At 41.0% G+C, this 20573-nt stretch overlaps 1 protein-coding gene across 5 annotated transcripts in view; it reads left to right on the plus strand.

Annotated features, from left to right (window-relative positions):
• Positions 1–19629, plus strand: part of FER (FER tyrosine kinase) — a 254067-nt gene extending 234438 nt beyond the window's left edge. For 4 of the 5 annotated variants that reach the window (XM_058656233.1, XM_058656234.1, XM_058656237.1 and 1 more), the window contains 3 exons: positions 13141–13295; positions 17902–18024; positions 18773–19629. In XM_058656233.1, the coding sequence (XP_058512216.1) occupies positions 13141–13295; positions 17902–18024; positions 18773–18915 (421 nt within the window). In that variant the 3' untranslated portion in view covers positions 18916–19629. The other variant, XM_058656235.1, reaches the window with a different exon arrangement.
• Positions 19630–20573: the final 944 nt, after the last annotated feature.

The raw sequence follows: 20573 nt of genomic DNA on the forward strand, positions 1-20573 counted from the left end.
TTGTAATTAAAATGTGTGCATTATCCATTGACTGTCACCCAATAACATTGATAGTTTGCTCATCTCAAAACATGCTCTCCTGGCCTTGAGACTGAGCTGGTTGTCGCTGTCGATGTATCCTTGGAAACAAGGAGACTTTTTTTTCCCCCCAGTATTTCTCTTTCTGAATCATTACTTGCTCATAGTCAGTAGAATTCTTTGTTGTTGCTATTGAAAAGAACTTTGATAAGATGATTTTTAGAGAAAAACGCTTTGGATATTGGTACAAAAGTAAGCACCTCCACTTCCACCTCTATCCGAAGAAAGAATAAATCCAAATCTAGTACCTAACATTAAACTTTATTCTAGATATGATATTGAATGTCTGTTAAAATATTATTGCTCATTAGTGTTTTCTTTGATACACTAATATCATCTGGAATATGAAGAATACCTTTTTAGGCTGACTGATAGGGCTTTAAACAATGACTAAATGGGAATTCGATGAGACCTACACATTTATTCCATAACTAATATAATAGTGAAAACATTCATAAAAATAAGAACAGTTTCTTACCCACATAGTTAGCTGCTTTGCACATCATATTAATAGCTACCAAAATACCTAAATTACGTTAAAAAATGAGTTCTCATTAAAATTGTCGGTTCTGAGATTACAGCTGGAAAGGCCCAGTGGATGGCTGGCCAATTCCTTCTGCAAAGCACATTTGCTCCCGCTGAGATGTTTCCAGGGGCTCTCATCAGCCCTGCTCCCTGGAAGCTGAGCAGTGGCACAGGCACAGATGTCCAAAATGAAACTGTCACCTATTTATAGTGTAGGAGTCCGTAATTGCCCTGTTTCCCCGTGGATCAAAATCGAATGCCCTTCTCTGCCGCTTGTGATTGAATACAGTGTCACAGGCGGCCTTCATTTTGCTCGCTGGCTGTTAACGAAGTAGTTCTTTGCGTGGATGGCAGTTGCCCTGTTCCTTTGCTCCTTGCCGATGCTGTCTCACTCCATTTGCACTGACAGTGTTCTTGTTGCACCTGTATCATACTTTGCACTCCGCCCCCTCTGGGCTCAGTTCACATCTGTTTTGATGTGTGCTGCTTTTGAGCTTGCCCTTGTTGTTGAGTCAAGATTACCTGAAGTTTTCATTATCTGCGCATTTGCCATCCAGTATCATTGACATTTCTCTCCTTGGTAAGTTCAATTTGAAACTAAAGAGTAGTTGTTTCTATCCTAGTCAAGGATGTTTTCCCCAGAAATTCCACTCTGTGGTAGCAGTATGGCCATACTTGCTGTTAGGTCCTTTCTTATCGTTGATTCTGTATGCTGTTCTTTTCTATGCAAACAAATAACAACTTCAGCCAATTTTAATGTTACCTTCCCCACTCTTATTTTAGTTTCCACTAAGCATAGAGAAGTTGTCTGGAATATGGTCTCCATTTTTTAGCAGATAAATCAACACTTCAGTGAACAGAACTGTCTCCATTATTCCCTTATTCATTCTGTTTCTTCTTTCTCTCCTCTTCCCTTGTAAGAGCCTTTCTACATTAATATAATATATCCTTGCATCACCTTTCAGATGCATGGTATTTTGTGTTGCATTATTTGAGCAGCTCTTGCCAGCGGAATGTAGCTACATAGTGACATTGATTCTTTTATATTCCATGCCTTATCTAGACCAGTGCCTGACAAATAGCAAATGCTACATATGTGTCTTTTTAAAAAGAAAATCGTTTTACATATTGACTTCAAGTTCATGGAAAATGGAATTTAAGAGTTAGTTTGTTTTTGTATAAGAAATTACAAAATCTGAGCACGGTTTTTACAAATTTTTCATGAACCTTTTCATAATTTTATTTCTTGCCCCCCGCAAAGCTTTTTATGGAAATAATTTTAATTTGCTGTCATGTTTTCCTATTCTGTGATGCTAAATATGGCTTCAGATTAGTTAGCTTTTGTTAACCAGGACCATCATTACCTTATCAATTATGGTCATTTGTTTGCATTGGATATAGAACCTTTACAAATACTCCCATGGAAGTTAACTCTCAATTAACAAACTTCAATATTCCTGGTGTTTAAAATTTATTTTTCTTCTCTTCAAGGTTTTAGAAGCACAATGTTGGAACAGTAGAACCCTTAAGAGTGTCATTGGTAAAGTTATTGGTATGCAAGAAGCAGTATCATCAAGAGATACTAATTAAATAGTCTAGCAGCATTAATGCAAAAAAAAAAAGCTTGAAAGACAGGAATATTTGGGTTTATAGTATATAAAAATTCAGATAAAAGAACACAAGTGTAAGATTCTAAGCTGTTAAACTGGGCCCAGCACAGTAGCATAGTGGCTAAAGTCCTCTCCTTGAATGCACCAAGATTCCCTGTGGTTGCCAGTTCTAATCCCAGAGGCCCCACTTCCAATCCAGCTCCCTGCTTGTGGCCTGAGAAAGCAGTCGAGGACAACACAAAGCGTTGGGATCCTGAACCCATGTGGGAGACCTAGAAGAAGCTTCAAACTCCCGACTTCAGTTCAACACAGCTCTGGCCATTGCAGCCACTTGGGGAGTAAATCAACAGATGAAAGATCTTCCTCTCTGTCTCTCCTCCTCTCTTTATATCTGACTTTCCAATAAAAATAGATACATCTTTAAAAAAAAGACTGATAAGCCAAAAGGAGGTACCTACAGCTTTCTATCAAGTATGAATGGGAAAGTTGCAAGGAATGCTGCAGCTCTGTCATGAACAAGGATAGTTTTTCTTTCCTCTGTAACCTGCCACCTTGCCCTGCTCTGCTTACCATGGTCACTGCCATTCATAAATTTTCTGTACCAGTTTCTTCCATTGCTGCCTAAAATAGCATATTAAGATGTGGTAGCTTAACACAACAACTGTTTGTTTTTTATTGGTATGTCATAGTGTTGGTCAACAAATTGAACTGGGCTCAGCTAAATGATTTTTACCAGTTTTGTCCAGGGTCAAATATGTGGCTTCATTCATGTACTAACTCACCTAGGACTGAGAAGGACAACATACCCTTATTCACACATCTGAGGCCTCTGTGCTGCCTTAGGTTGAGTCTCCTCATTACTCTCCAATGCCTCACTCTCTTGAAGCACGTAATTTCTCACCTGGTCCTTTTTACATGATGTCAGAAATGCTCTAGGAAAGCAACACTGGAAGCTGCAGGGCCTTTTGAGACCGTACTCTAGAACTGTGTGTCCCATCCACCACCTTTCTGCTGGTCGGAGTTAAGGTAACCTCAATACGAGGAATGGAGAGATATGGGATAGTATGGCCATGGTTTTCATACCACACTCTCTCTCTCTGAAAGCCCAATTCTCAGCATTACCTTCAGATGAGTAGTGTCTAGTAATGTAATTTTTCTGTAGCTATTTCTTTGCTTAAAATTGAACTCCTTGAGGGAAAGAGCTAAGTTATCTGTATATGATGCATCTTCTAGAGGACTTTGTACTAGATGAATTCTATAAATGTCAAATCAATGATGAATTAATTTAATATATACACATGAATGTCTTGATAAGTATACCCGAGCCCTGTTTTGCATAGTATTGGTGGGCAAATTCTGTGGCTGTAAGATTAATGGAAATAGTACTTTGCAAAAAGTACTAAAGAAATTCAAAACACGTCTTTTGTCTTAAAACAGTAAGTTTCTGTGTATGTCAAGTTGTAACCATAAAATGTGTTCTTAGGACATACAAAACACCTGTATAATAACCATAGTGAAGTTAGCAGTGTTTCCTTAGCAGTGCAGGTCCAAGAATTAGACACGATCTCACCTTTTTCTAGATAATTATCAACACGTTGATGTTAGTCTAAGCTGCATGTGGTTTTGTAACTGATGTTTCATGTTAGGTTCTTTGTCGTCTGTTCTGCAATACCAAGGTCTTAGCAAGGAAAGTGTTTACAAATGCAGCTCCAATTCCTTAAAAAACAGTTTGAATAATCTAAAGCCCAGTGATTATACAACATTGATTTATGGCATTAAAATGACAACTGTCAGGTATTCCACATAATATTTTTGTAAGACTGTCATAGGCATCTTTAGTTGTTTCCATTTCTGTATATTGCTGCTGAATGCTGGTAGATAGCTCTCACATTTTCCCACTTGCAGCTTGGAGATCATTGTAAATTTCCCAAAAGTCTTTTAAATCTTCAGACAGCATAAGCATTACATTTATGAGAGTTATTCTTCTAGACCCTTGTTTTAGGTAACTGAACCAGGCAAGTTTCTAAAGCATATTTCATTTGCAGACCAAAGGACACACGTATTTGTAAGGTCAATATTTGCTCAGACAAGTAATCTTTCATGCATGCAAGATGCCAAATCACAGAACAACCAACCAACCATGGAAAGTGTGTGCTAAGTTTGTTAGGTAAATGCTTTCACACTTTTAGTTTGTGGAATTATAAGAGAAAAGCAGCTAGAAATATGAAATCAAGACTTATTATCACAGTGTAATACCACATCAAGCATAATGCAGAATTAAAATTGAGTGAAGATAAAGCAAGCTTTAACAAAAAAAAGAAACCATACAGACATAGAAATTGAATTTCGCATCTTTGTTTCAAGATAAAACTGAATTATTATAAAATAGGCCTGTATTCATCACATAGACTCTCCTGCTTGAATTTCATACACTGAAAGCAATCATAGGACTAAAGGGAAATTTATTGTCAAGTCACCTGGGATATCACTTCATAAACACGGGAAACAACATTAGAAATTGAAATGGGAATAATGAAAGTTTCATTTTAAAAAGAATGTAAATGGCATGCATGGAAAAAACTGTTGAGATACCTGAAAGAAAGTCATTATTTCTCTTACATTCCTATAAATATTGAAAAGTGTTTTCCATTAGCAGGATACTGGTGTCACAATAAACATGATTACATATTTTCCTTCTGTAAACAGCAAGTCAAACTTGGAGAGAGGCTTCTTGTGTTTATTTGCCAGGTGAAGCTGACCTACCCCTCCTACTCAGGAGATTTTTAAAGCATCACCAAACCAAAGACAAATGTGTGGGTTGTCTGGGTAGCTCTAATGGGAGAGGATTTGGGGTCAGACATCTGGGACATAGTCCATTACTGGCCCTCTCAGGAAAGCACAGAGCCAGCCCCATCCTTTACACAGAGGGGCTAATCCTACAAAGGGTTAACCACCGCACAGTGTACAGACCATTCAGTATGTAAAGCTAGGTGCATTCTACCATAATTAGAGCATATTTGCTCATTAGTAGTGGAACATTTTGCAGACAGTTTACATGCAAATGATCCAGAGGCTGACGCTGACACCTTGTGCCTCACAGAACTACATGGTGGCTCTGCCCCTTTCTCCTCCTTTTATGTCTTCCGCTAGGCCCCAGTGTGACTCTGCATATCACTTGATGGCAGTAAAAACCACAACAAATGATTATGGAGAGACTGTTATGTGCCTTTCCACAGAACAGAAAATAGAGTTGAAAACATAGCACATATTTCAGTCTTCTCGGTATATATTCTATATTGTATTACCAAAGCATTGCATCCGGGATTCTATTTCCTTAAACTTACATGGGAAAGAAAGCAAGTTTTAAGGGGGAAAAATGGCAGAAATCAGTCTACTCAAGTTGAAGAATGTGACTTTTTTTTTTCAAGATAAAAATCAGTGAGATTTCACTCAGCACTGTAGAACCTAAGCTCTGGGTCAAGACAGACAATGTACACAGCCACTTGCCTGCACTGTGGTCTTGAATCCCTGCTTCTTCATTGTAAAACACAATATCTGCATTTCATAGTAACGTAAGAAAAATGGATACTGGGTAAAGTTCTTAGTTTCATACAGTGACACATAAGGAGTGCGGTAAACAGCTGCTGCTCTTACAGGTTGCATTTTTGGGTGGAGGCCACAGTTAATCAGCTGAGGCCATCCAGAGGTGACCTGCATTATGATAACTCCTGGGTGGCTGGGACTCAGCCCTGTGGAGTGGCTCTCTGCTCTCCTGGCATGTCCTGATGTCCATTAGCTGCTCTGGCAATGTATAAACTATCTCCTTCCCATTTCCCACTGCCCTAGAGCTAGATTCATTTGGCCAGTTGCAGGAAAGCAGTGCCTTTAACCATCCAGAGTACAGAGGTTCCTCCAAGTTGTTGCAGTTACTAAGATATGCATCAGGCATCATTAGAGATAGAATAATATCTTGCATGTATCCATATGCAGTTCTGTTTTATGTTTGTGATTAATATACTAGCAGAATTGTTTCGAAATATTGGAGAATTTATAGCTTTCCATCTTGTGTTTTTGCTGTCAGCCATTATATAATGTATGACCCTCATATGGGGATGGATAGGGTACAAAGGGACTATAAGAGTCTTTGACATTATACAGCAGAAAATCAAGAAATATGTTCTCATTTTCAAGGTCCGTGAAAAAGATGTGTGATGTATAAACTCATTAGCTTATTCAGGAAAGCATTGGACAAGAACTCCAGGCTCCCCCTCTCACCAGGTGTAGATATTCACTGTTTTGCCTCGGGGAAAGATATGTGAAATGTTTGTTTTTGTTTTTATGATTTTTTATTGGAAAGTCAGATTTACAGAGAGAAACAGAGACAGAGAGAAAGATCTTCCATCCCCTGGTTCACTCAAGTAGCTGAGCTGATCCAAAGCCAGGTGCCAGGAGCTTCTTCCGGGTCTTCCACATGGGTGCAAGGTCCCAAGGCTTTGGGCCATCCTCAACCGATTTCCCAGGCCACAGGCAGGGATGTAGATGGGAAGTGAAACTGCCAGGCTATGCACCGGTTCCCATATGGGATCCCAGCACATGCAAGGTGAGGATTTAGTCACTAGGCTATTGCACCAGGCCCAAAGTGTTTTTTTTTTAATAGGCAGATTACTATGATGCATGAAGTAGATTTTTGATGGTGAACGCATTATATGAAGAATATTTAAGACAATAACTGGCACATGTAAAGCCTTAAGTAAATGATAGTCATAATGGCTCTTTAGTAAGACAAGGTTTTGTCGCATTTTTCAGTCTGTTGCTTTGAGTAATCTGTGACATACACCTATAACGTTTCAATTTACATTGTTTGCCACTTAGCTTCCATTCTCACTCTTCATGGTCTTTGAGTGAGAGTGGATGGATGTTTTGAAATCCTCCCTCCCAGAAGTCTTGTGGGACCAGAGGCTCTCGCAGTCCATGCTGTAGCTAACTTTGGAGTCAGTTCGTGCACTGCGTTTTGTTGCAGCCTCAGAGAACTGTTGGCCTTTACAGTGACTGCTTAAGAAAGCTCAGCTTGGCTTTTGAATTACTCATTGGAATTTGGGGTATTTCTGTGAACTAAAGAGGGATACACATTTACTTTCCATCCGTGTTTTCTTAATCCCCTCCCCAGTTCCTCTCGACTAGGCTTTTTGTTTATTAAGAGATTTAACAATAGATTGATATTTATTTAAAATGTGTGCCCAGAGATGCCCTCCAGAGATTTAGTGTCTCATTTCACAGTGTGGGTTCCAAGTGATAGACACAGAAATCATTGATGGAGATTACATCTGACTATACAAATAGAGTACACATTTTATAAAATGATAAACCATCCACATTAATCACAAGAGTTAGACATGAGAAAGGTCCCCTACATTTTTCAGGTAGATTTAGGACTAAAGTACTTACTAGCATTTGATTGCAAAAATTTCAATATCCATGTTGAGAATTCTCTTTCTTGTGCTTGTTGTCTAGGAAAGTGATTTCTAAACTAAGAATGTGTGGAATATACACTTGTACACATCTACAAGGCAGTGTGTGGTTCCACTTCTATGACTGTGTATAGAACTTTGCAGTAACGGTTACTCAAAACCATGTCAATTCCATAATGTTGCAAATTGCTGTTGGTGTTATATTGGACTCTTAACTGACTGGGATGATATTCTACCAGCTCTAACTTCGGACCAGAAATGGTCTCCCCAAGAAACTGTTCAACCCATCTGGACAATAAGTAGCTGGACTCTATGCTTGGTATACGTTTGCAAGGAAAGAATCTTGATTGAATTTGAACTGTAATACTACATCAAGGTGGAGGAATCCGCCAGGGGGGAGGGGCGTGGGGGGATTCCCAGAGCCTATGAAACTGTCACATAATGCAAAATAAAAAAACAAAAAAAAAACTTTGCAGTAACAAAAGACCAGTCCTACTCTCCATTCATTAGAATATTCACATAGACCATCTTAAAGCAGTTGGTGGCGATGGCTCCTCATTCTCCAGGTTTTCACGTACTATTCACAAAGGTGCTGTTTCTTTGGTGGTGAGGGGGTGAAGTGTCACTTTCCTAAAGGTAACAAATTTTGACTTTTTCTTGTTTAAAATTCCATAGTTGTTGCCATTGCTCAAGGTTGATCACATCCTGGAAGATAATCAGGAGACGATGGGGCAGGCAGTGGCTTCTACCCCTTTGAAGCTCGGGCTGGGGGGACTGCCTGCTGGGCTTCAGCTCCACTGCCCCCCTTACTGACCTGGGAAAGGCACTTAACTCCCTAGGCTTTAGTTTCGTCATCTGTAGAAATGGAGGTCATAATTACAGTAATTTCTAAGTGACTTAATATTTGAAAAGTGCTTCAGATGCTGCCTGACACATAATAAATACTATATAGTTGTTCTTAGAAGACTTAAATTGGAGTGGCTTTTATATTCATACAGAAAGAAAATTATCACATGGTTTATTCTAATTAGCAAGGGAAAGGCAGGGAACCTCCCACACGTGGTTTCTTAGGCTGCAATTCAAGTTTTTAACGTTTCTTGAATACTTACTCTTTTCCTTGTACTGTGCTAAATCGTCTACATATTTCAATTCTTACAACAACCTTTGAGGTAAGCACTGTTATTATCTTATTTTACAAATGGGAAAACTAAGACTAAAAGTAAATTTCTGAAGGTCCCAGAGTTAGTAAATGATGTAATACTTTATAGTCCATCATGCTTCCCTAAGTAACTCATTGCAGATGGCATGTGCAGTCACAAAGTGTTATAATTCGGTATTCCATCAGGATGTAGCAGAGCAAATGAAGTGTGTCTCACTTGCTCCTCACTGCCTGGGCTGTTGGTCTTAGGCCATGATATAGTCCATGGCTTTAAACAGGTTCATTCCTGCTTAGTGTTCATAGTTATTTGTGGCTCAGAATTATACAGATTCATTTGGAATCATTACTATTTTTAAAAACTGGGGGTAGGGCTGGATCTGGCATGGTAGCCTAGTGGCTGAAGTCCTCACCTTAAATGCCCCGGGATCCCATATGGGTACCAGCTTATATTACAGTGCCTGCTTCCTATCCAGCTCCCTGCTTGTGGCCTGAGAGTGCAGTTGAGGATGGCCCCAAACCTCGGGACCCTGTACCCGTATGGGAGACCCAGAGGAAGTTCCTGACTCCTGGTTTTGTATTAGCTCAGCACCAACCTTTGGCAGCCACTTGAGGAGTGAATCAATGGACAGAAGATCTTCCTGTTTCTCCTCCTCTCTGTGTATCTGACTTTACAATAGAAATAAATCTTTTAAGGCAGGGGTGGGGTGGCGAGCAGTATTTTCCTAACTGCTCTCACGTGTAAAGGATAAATGCTGACTTTGTAGAATCGTAGCTGACAGCTGGGATACTGGGTAGGCTCCATGATGATTTTTCCTGGTTTTTCATGGTATTTGCTGTGACAGTGAATGCCAGTGCAGAGCTAGATGCCATTGTAAGGCTTGCCAGGCAGCAAAGAAATTGCCTACAGACATGGAGTTTTCTGTACCTGCTCTCCGTTTTCATTTGACCTTGAATTAACCCGTCTCCTGTTATGTATGACTTGTGAGATTCCTCTGGTACACACTCAGAACTTCGAATCTCAGCAGACATGAGCAAGCCATCTTCAATCCCTTCGATAGTAAGTAGCATCTGCTGCTACACACCTTTCATGTGGCAAGCTAAAGCTATCTGATACCTCCTGTGAGTGACAATGTCAGCCTGTTAGATTTCTCCTGTAGGAGCTGTGATCTGTAATACACAGGCTTATGTTGGCTGGTTCACAGGGAGTTTTGCTTATGAAGAAACTTGAAACAATTTGTGGGTCTCCTGGAGTGTCTGACTCAGGGCTGGGAAACACTAGGCTTCTGAAAGAAGGGTAAAGAGAAGGGAGGGAGAGAGGGAGAGAGGGAGGGAAGGAAGGAAGGTAGGTAGGTGTGTGGGTAGGAAGGAAGCTGTGTATCAGCCTTATCTCCAAATTACATTGTCACCTTCCCAGCCCAGGGACCATAACTTTCATTATCTCCTTTGGTACATATTAGAATGTTAGACAGTGAGTATGCCTGCAATGAATGTTTATTGCCTGAAGGACCAACATTTTATTTAATTTATAGATTTTGCCAAAAACACATTTCTATTCACTTGAACTTAATGTGGCCCAAAGGAAGTAGCATTTTCTGTAAACTTTATTGACATTGAAATTGGAGGACTCTCTAAATTGCATTTCCCTTCCGGAATCATAAACCTCATTTTAGAGGGCAAATCTCTGAATTGGTGATGAAGTGAGCAAAGTGATGACAACACAAGATGCATGTAGTTCCAACTTGTAGATAGTGCCCTGAAGAAAGTACTACCAATAAAACCCTATGCATGACTCTAACATTGCAATGAGTAGAAACTGATTCTGGTCAGAGTTAAGAACATTTGTCCCACTGACTAGGACTGGAAATTGTATGCTGCTATGCTGTTGTACCTCTGTCCAAAGATCAATTGTCTCTGGGTCTGTGGGTCTGTTTCTGATTCTCTGCACTGAATGGTTGGGCTCTGTATCTTTTCACCATGATAATGTGTATTGATAACTATAGCTTTATAGTAAGGTTTTAATTCACAAATAAGTCCTTAAACCTTACGTGTCTTTCTTAAATTTATTTGGATTACATAGAATGTCCATACCTCTATATACATTTTAGAATCAGCTTGTCTAGTTCTGTAAGGACACCAGCTAACATGTTGATTGGCAGTGCATTGTGTATATTGATTTTGGAAGAATGGCGATCTTAGTGATAGCAAGTCTTTCTTATTTAGATAACTGTTTAGTTTTGAATGTAAAGGACTTAGCTTACTTTTGTTAGACTTATTTTTAAATGTTTTATTTGTACTGCTATAAAATGAAATTTGCTTTCTCATTACTTGCTGGTAGCATAAAGAAATACTTCATTTGCATATTAGCCTTTTATCCCACACCTAGCTAAGTTCTTTAATGAGTTTTAGTTCCTGTGACATAAATTCCTGGAGATTTTGTCAAAAATGTCACACGTGCAAGGGGAGGATGTTTGACCTCGTTGCTAAGATGGCCACATCCTGTGTCCAAGTGCCTGGGTTTCAATTCCAGCCGTAGCTTCCCACTGAAGCAACCTGGGAGATAACAAGTGATGGTTCAAAACAACCAAGTCCCTGCCACCCGTGTTGAAGCCCTGCATTGAGTTGCCAGCTCCTGCCTTTGGCTCAGTGTGGAAGGTAGCAGGGATGTGGGCACTGGAAGAGTGAACCAGTGGGAACCCCCTTTTTTCTGTCAAATAGATCATTTTAAACAATCATATTTGCAAAATAAATAGTGAAAACAGACATCTTTGCTTTAATCTCAGGGAAAAATAATTCAGTTTTTTACCATATATGTAATGTTAATTGATTAAACTTTTGGTATGTACCCTTGGTCAGATTTACAAATTTAATTCTAATTTGCTGACCATTTTATCATAAATGATTGTTGGATTTTGTCCAGTACTTTTATTATGCCAATTGAAATAATGTATTTTTACCCTCCACATTCTAGTATTAATAACATTGGTTGCTTTTCCCTGTCCGGTTCTAGATGTGTTGTTGGATTGGATTTTCTAATATTTTGGTTGGGGATATTTTCCTGGAATTATTCTTATATCTTGGTCAGGTTTTGTGTTGAAAGTGCTTCAGGCCTCATAATAGGAGTTAGGCACTGCAATTCCTCCAATTTTTGAAAAAGTGTGTATAATTTTTTATTCTTCCATGAGTTTTTAGTAGAACTTACTAATGGGACCACTTGAGTTGAAGTATTCTGGAGGGAGATTTGGTGCCAGATTTATTCCCTTTAGTAGACACAGAGCTATTCAGCTTTCTCCCGTCTTCTTATGCAGTTTTGATAAGCTGCATTTTCAAGAAAAGTATCCAACTATCAAGTTTGTTGGCATAAAGTTTTTCATAGTGTTTTATTATCTACCTTTTAATGCTTATATAGTCAGTAGTGGTGATTTCATTGTTGATGTTATTATTTTACATATTTAGTACTGGGATATCAAGAGTTTAAACATTAGTTGACACTCCAACTTTTTCTAGATTTTTTTTGCTATATCTTTGCATAATTGAGTGGTTATTTCATTATGTAAGGTATGTGCTTATCCCAGATGAGGAGCAAGGAAAGCTTTACCCACTTCTCTGGCACCTCAGCAACTTTCCACACTTTGGGAAGTTCCAGAGATAGGTACTAACCACATCCTACTATTTAAATTCAGTTAACTAAAGGTTTACATAAAGAAAACTTCTGTTTCGTGTTCACACCAGCCACATAACAAGCGTTCAGTAGTCACACATAGCTAGTGGCTATCTTTCTAGCTGGCAGAGAGAGAGGATACTGTCAGCTCAAAGATCCTTCTCTGATGTAGCTAATCAAAGTACAAGCACTACTTAGTCTAGGTTGGAAGAGATCGCAGAGGACAAGCTAAGTTTTTTTTTCTTTTTTTTTTTTTAAAGATTTATTTTTTATTTTATTTTTATTACAAAGTCAGATATACTGAGAGGAGGAGAGATAGAGAGGAAGTGGAGCTGCCGGGATTAGAACCAGCGGCCATATGGGTTCAAGGCGAGGACCTTAGCCACTAGGCCACGCTGCCAAGCCCTTTTTTTCTCTTTAAATGGAAATATACGTGTTACTTTTAAAAAAAAGTATGTGGTGTGTCCCATATGCAGATGTTCTCATGGGTGATTTTTACTTATCCCAGAAAATATAGTAAGCAGTAGTATAACACAAGTATTCTTAACGTTGTTGCAAACACACTGCCAAGTGTGGACAGGATGACTGTGAAGGCTTCCGGTTTGTTGTAACCAGCGGTTTCCATGTCTTGTTATGACCTAGGGACCTTGCAGCAAGAAACTGCCTGGTTGGTGAAAATAACATCCTGAAAATCAGTGACTTTGGAATGTCTCGTCAGGAGGATGGTGGCGTCTATTCGTCTTCTGGCTTGAAGCAGATTCCCATTAAGTGGACAGCTCCAGAAGCTCTTAATTATGGTAAGAATGGGCATTGTTTTTTGAGGGATGAAAATGGATGCATCAACACAGACCGTTCACAGGCAATATTACAGGAATGCAAATAAGGCAGAAATGTTCAGACTGGGTGCTTGGGCATGAGCACAAACTTGATTCATTGGAATTAGTGGTCAACTATACAAAATACTGCTATGAACACTTACCATAGCACCCTTCTGTTTATTCAAAGATAGGATTAGTTTTAAGAGTCAGATAATACATAGGGATAAAAGACACTGGGGCTCTGGGTCATTTCTTTTGAATCTCTTATGATTGGTTCAGTAACCTCATCTGATGTTATCGTCCTGAAACATTAAGTCAGTTATATTGCTTCTCACTCAGACGTTGACAGTTTTTTTTAGCATGCCAGTTGCCAGAACATGTATAAATCTTGAGGGAAGAAATGAGTGTCACATTTTGAAACAGCAGGATTTTTTCACTTGCGTATTTATGTGTCATTGTAATTGAAAATAAGTGCGACTTGCATTGTAGTTGGAATGAAATGGGCCATATCAAGATGAGTAAAATAATTTAAGAAGCGAAAAGATTTGTGAGTGGAGAAAGGCCAGAATATGCGTCACTGCAGTTGGAAATTATGTCTTCATTAAGAGGGGCAGTATATGAGGCATGATTTGTGTTTGGGTGTGGAATGGTATTAGAAACATCAAATTATGTGATTTAAGAAATGACAACTTCTTAGAAGATAAATTAAGGCAGTTTTAAGTGTCACACGTTAAGCCTAAATAAAAGGCAGATGGATTTTTTCGTAAATTGAGTTATAATTTACTTAACACAAAATCAATCCTTTTAAAATGAACAATTCAGTGCTGCTTATAGTGTTATATTAAGCAACCAGTATCACTGTCTAGTTACAAATCATTGTCAGTATTCCAAACTAAATCTTGTACCCAGGAAGCTTTGCCCTTCATTTCTCCCAGCCCCAAGCAACCGCCAGTCTGTTTCTTGCTTTGTAAGGATTTCCTTATTCCCAATATTTCATATAAGTAAATCATACAAATATAACTTTTTGTTTCTGACTTCTTTCACTTAACATGACGTTTGAGCTTCATCTATATTGAAGCATGTATCAGTACTTCATTCCCTGTTAGGAGTGCATAATTCTCCATTGCATGGTTATACTGCACTTTGTTTAACATGTTGATATATATTTGGGTGGTTTTCACTTCGAGGCTATTGTGAATAGTACTACCCTAGTGGATAAGTGTTTATTGAGTACCTATGTTTTCAAATATTTGGGCCTATACTCCTACTGGGAGTTACATGGTCATGCTTTGCTTACCTATTTAGGGAATTAGCAACTGTCTGACAGATAAAACTGTAGAATGTAACTGTTTGGGATGTGATTGGATCAGGCAGGGCTGAGCCTGGTACCAGATACTAATCCTCACCCGCAGTTGTTTGTCTTTCCATTTGCCAGCAAGGCTTTAAAGTGAGACCAATTCCTCAGAATCAAGAGAAGGGGTCAATATAGTGGGACAGAGTTAAGCTACCACATGTGACGGCAGCATTCCATGTCGGAGCGCTGATTCAAGTCCCAGCTGCTCTGCTTCCCTTCCAGCTTCCTGCTAATCCAGTTTGGGATGACAGCAGAAGATGGCCCAAGTGTTTAGACCCCTGCCCCAAAAGGGGGTACAAGAGTGGACTTCCCGGCCCCTGGCCTCAGCCTAGCCCAAACCTTGCCATTATGATCATTTTGTGGAATGAACCAGCAGATGAAAATGACCCCTCTCTGTGCCCCTCCTTCTCTGTCACTTGATTTCTCAAATAGATAATCATATCTTTACCAATCTTTACCAAAAGGAATCCAGAGAAAATGGCAACCCCACCTTGCTCCACCATTACCTCGCTGTATAGTGAGTCTAGGGTCGTAGTGATTATGACTTAGCTGAATAATCCTAAGATGAAAGGATTTTAACAATTGTTAGAGGTTTTCTTTCTTTTATGATTTATTTTTATTGGAAAGGCAGATCAGATTTACAGAAAGAAGGAGAGACAGAAAGAGCTTCCCTCCACTGGTTCACACCTGCAGTGTCTGCAGTGGCCAGAGCTAAGCCAGGAGCCAGGAGCCAGGAGCCAGGAATTTCTTCTGGGTCTCCCATGTGGGTACAGGTCCCAAGGCTTTGGCTCACCCGCTACTGCTTTCCCAGGGCACAAGCAGCAAACTGGATGAGAAGTGGAGCAGCTAGGACAAGAATCGACACCTATATGGGATCCTGGAACTTGCCAAGTTTAGGATGTAGCCATTGAGCTATCTCACTTGACCCTAATTTAAAGGACGAATTATTTATGAACACCAAGGGAGCTGTAACTAGATTCGAGAAGCCCTTGAGTCTTACCAGTACAGTCTAGCTCTCTGGAATCTGTTCAACGCTATAGGCCATTTCCTCGATATTTAATAAGCTTTGAAAGTTTCCTTACTGTGGGGCCAGTGGAATGGCACAGCAGACTAATCCTCCCCTCTGTGGCACCGACGTCCCAAATGGGCACAGGTTCATATCCCAGCTGCATCATTTCTGATCAAGCTCTCCGTGTATGGTCTGGGGAAAGCAACAGAGGATGACTCTAGTCCTTGGGACCCTGCACTCACTAGGGAAACCCAAAAGAAGCTCCTGGCTCCCAGCTTTGGATCAGTTCAGCTCTGGCTGTTGTAACCAATTAGGAAGGGAACTAACAGATCAAAGACTCCTATCTCTCCTCTCTGTAAAATCTGTCTTTCAAATAAAAATAAGTAAATCCTTTAAAAAATGGAACAATTGTGCCAAGAAAAGTTCTGCTGCTTCATCGATTTGTATTTCTGAAATCTGTGATCCTTGCAGCCTGTTTGTGTCCATCGCTACCTCACAGTCATAGCTGTCACCCAAGGGCAAACGGATCTCCAACCAGCAAGCTCCTTGTTTGCCAATTACAGAAAAGATGTATTTCCACTGACACATGCTTATTCTGTGTCCTCTAATGCAATTAGTGCTTCCACTTAGGATGCTGTGAAATGCTAGGGAGGTACAATTTTTGGTAATGAGACTCTTGGATTGTCCATCAGTACCAGGCTTCCCTAGCAGTTATGTAACTAGCTGCAGGCTTTGCTCTCTCTGCCTATGTTTCCTCATTCGTAAGATGAAAACCGTGATACCTTCTCCCAGCAAGGTTGTTATGAGGATCATGAGATGGAAAAATGGCAAGACACAGTACTCTTGTGTTACTCTTGGTCAAGGTTGAGTTAACGTGTATGCTTTCACTTTCCAAATGCGATTTTGGCTAATGACTTTCTTCATCTTCGCCCAGCTAGGATCTCAAAAATTAAGACATTTGACTCTGCCTTTTATATATATATATATATTTAATGAATATTTTGTAACTAGTACTTCTTGACTTTCATGAGAAGTTTTAAATTATTGGATGTCAAACATGAAAGGAGTTGATATGCAGACAAGAAAGTTAATCTTCCTTCCAAACAGCATAGTGAATGTCCGTAATTACTGTCTACTAAGGAAGAAGTTAATTCACGCATCCGGAGCTGACAGTACATCCCACACCCCAAGCAGTTACTGTGGCACAGACTTGCTCTCGAGAGAAAAGACCATCCTATTTTAGTGGAATAGGACATTTTGGTAGAGGGGCATTTGAAAATCTGAGAGTGGCACAGTTCCTGTAGACAAGAATAGAAAATGAAATGTTACAAATCTTTAACACTTGGTGATGACAGTACATACAGTACATGTATGTATGCCTCACATGGAAGTTTAAATAAAAATACAAATGTGTTGGGAAAAGTCTTAAAATTCAAGCCCTTGGTGCCTGGAAAGGACTTTTCTGCTCTCACTGCTTAATCTCACACCCTCATCCAGAAGTTAATTTGCGGGGAGGTTTTAATCTCTTTGTGTCTCTAGAAAAATCCGAAGAACGTATTCACATAGCTCAGTAAAAGAGGTGCACGAAGATACTTTGACAAAACGAAGCACCGTGTAATTTAAAGATGCTCTTTTTTATCAGCCAGCTATGTTAATTTCCACTCTATTCAAAAAGACATTGAAAAAAAAATGTGTTCCATAAATGAAACTATCAGTGGGGCAAATAAGACCCTTAAGCATGTAAGAATATCTATAAACCGTGATAAGTAAAAAAAAAATTGAAGCTAAGAAACTTTCCTTATTGCTTTAAGTTTGTTTGTAATTTTAGTGGAAAGAAAATGATGCAAGCAGAAGACAAAATTGCAGGAATCCAACTATTTAATCTCCAAGGCATTGATATGTACCAAATGTGTATCTTCTTTATATAAGCCATCCATCTTACTCAGCGCAAGGAAAGTAAGCTGGATTTTCATTGATGACAGGAAAAGGAGGGGAGAAGTTTGGTGACTGGTTTGATTAAACTAGCGGTCTGAAGACTGTTCATCTCATTAGTAATATTAAAATTCATCCTGGAATGTCTGACTAGACTCAAACTGAATGTCTGAGTAGAATTACTGGCTCTTGGAGTCCTTTAGTCTAACATGGCTGACACGGGCCTAGAACCATAGACGGTCACTGCCGGTCCACTGGGACTCACCTGCATGTGATTGTTGTCACCCCAGGGAGATACAGTTCTGAGAGTGACGTGTGGAGCTTTGGCATCCTGCTGTGGGAGACCTTCAGCTTAGGCGTCTGTCCCTACCCTGGAATGACCAATCAACAAGCACGAGAACAAGTCGAAAGAGGTGAGCCACGGGTGTGGGGGTGCAGTCACGCCCAGCACAGGGCTGACTTCCACAGGGCTCAGTGGTACTGTTTGGGTGCAGAAGTGGAAAGCAGGGTTGTGAGTGAGCTGTTTGTGAACCACCTGCGACAGGGATGCTGGGCTGCCTATCAAGCACTTGGAAGGATTCCCATGTTAGACAAGAGACAGCTCCCAGCTTCCCCCCCTGCATGACACCTGCAGGGCTTTGCCGGCCGTAGTCTTCAGAGACGTAGTTTTGGTGTCTCTCCCTCTTCTGGTGTTTATTCTGTGCCAGACAGTCCCCCCCCCCACCCCTAGTTCTGCAGATGGGACTATAGTTGGTCTTCAGGAAGACATGCTAGAGAGTTTGGGAACACTGCTAAAGAAGTCTGTGATGTTCCCAGGTCAGCAGCAGGGGTAACTGCATAATGGTGTCACCCAGTCCACACTTGTGATTGTGTAGAGATGATGTTTCCAACAACTCTTTCCACAGCATCTAATTCTAAACTAGGCAACATTTCTATGTTTATTCTTTGTTGTAGACGTTACACACATATAAACAGCAATGTCTTCTTAGAACTACACCGAAAGCGTATAGCTCTAAGGTGTTAAGACATCAGTGTTTCCTAAAACAGATGTGCTTCCTCTATTACACCTCCAAGATACAGCACTTAGACACTGCACAGTGCCATGTGTGAGCATTTGCGCCTGACGTCTAGTCTCAATTCTCTGTTCTCTTGGGTCTGCAGGATATCGCATGTCAGCCCCCCAGCACTGTCCAGAAGACATCGCCAAAATCATGATGAAGTGTTGGGATTATAAGCCTGAGAACCGCCCTAAATTCAGTGAACTTCAGAAAGAGCTCACCATCATCAAGAAGAAAATCACATAGGGACAGGCCAGGCCCGGCTCGGCCTTCAGGAGCCCGTCCTCCCCAGGGAAGCGCTGCGGTTCACATTAACAAGCAGCTGATTCCGTGTTCCCTGCAGCCGGCTTCTAAGGTCATTGTCTTTTATTAACTAGATTTCTAAAAATACGTTCCACTCTAAACAATGTCAGAAGCAAATCTATCCCAGAAGCAGCCCTCCTACCAAGGGCTTTCTTAGCTAGCCACCGCCAGCCTGCCACTTGGGGCCACTGTAAACAGAGCACAGGCTCTGGGCGTGGGAAGGACGAGAGGTCCGCCTTTGCACACCCAGGTCAGCTTGCGCCTCTCAGCGGAGTTCTACTTTGGGCACAGTTTGTGGGCCACCAGGCTCCATCACAGACCCTCCTCGGTTGGTGCTGTAAGCCGCATTGGGCCTGCCCGGTTTGCTGGATGTGGTCCCACCACAGTTGGGCTCGTGATCTGCCAAAGCAAGATTCTCTCTGTAAGCGTAATATTGGGAATTATTTGGACCTCCTAGAGTTTTTCTTTGTTTTCCTGCCAGAAATAGAAGCCCAGTGTGAAACTCCCCATGCTCCCATATCCTTAGTAAGGTTGTCTTCCCTCTCTGTTGCCTGGGCATCAAAACCCAGTGTGGCAAATGGCCACAGCTGCTCGGCAAAGTGGCACAGAATACAGGGATGGCAGGTGGCAAGCCGGCGTGGCGGGGGCTGTGCAGAGCAGAGCGGGGCAGTGCTGTGTTGGGAGTAGGGTGGGGCCGGGGAACCAGTGAAGGAAGGTGTGTCTAGAGCTGCCTTCTCATCAGATTGATGCCCATATAAACACACATATCCCCACATCCTTTTAGTTTTTGCCTGAACTCACAACATCTGGCTCCTGAAAACTGAGTCACACAGAAGCATTTTTGGAGACACTACAAAGCACACATGCGCAGAAACACCAGCAGCCTTCTGCTTCAGTAGCTTCACCCCAGAATGTAACTGTCTTTATTTGTACTGGTTTCTGAAGCTGTCAGAGCTCTTCCTGGTTCCAGACACAGACACATGCGTACACACAGGTCCGCACACACTCCCAAGTGGCGGGGCAGGTAGATGCACAGCAAGCTGGTGGGTTGGAAGCCAAGTGAGTTTTAGGGAGTGCAAGATACACACAGCCCTCCTCTTTCCCACCCTGCCTGGCCTCTTCCTTTGCCCCTGACTGCCCCCGGGATCCCTCCTGGCTTTCAGATGTGAGGGTAGTGCCAATGGTCCATGTGGCTCAAATACAGCCCAGGGTTCAGACAAGGCGTCTGGGCTCCGGGGGACTAACCCAAGGAGTGGGTACAGGGGCCTGTCAGCACTGACATTAGTCATGCGAAGGAGGAACTGTGGCCTGCACTTCTGCCCTTTGTAAGTGCTCAGGCCTGTGTCTCAATAAGCAACACTGTAGTGATGATTCGGTCCATGTTTTGGGAAAGAGCGTCCCCCCTAGTTGTTTGCTACCCAAGAATGTCACTGTTCAGAACTCAAACCAGTGCTATAGAACATAAAGGATGAAAAAGGGAAAAGCAGCATGGTTCTGTCAGTTCAGGCTCCTTGCACATTGAATGATTCATGCACTTAGACCAAAATGAAAGTATAATCAAGTTTCCCTTAAATATAGATTGGGATATACAAGGCAACTCT

Source organism: Ochotona princeps, chromosome 28 (genome assembly GCF_030435755.1).
Source record: "Ochotona princeps isolate mOchPri1 chromosome 28, mOchPri1.hap1, whole genome shotgun sequence".
Classification (NCBI taxonomy): Eukaryota; Metazoa; Chordata; class Mammalia; order Lagomorpha; family Ochotonidae; genus Ochotona; species Ochotona princeps.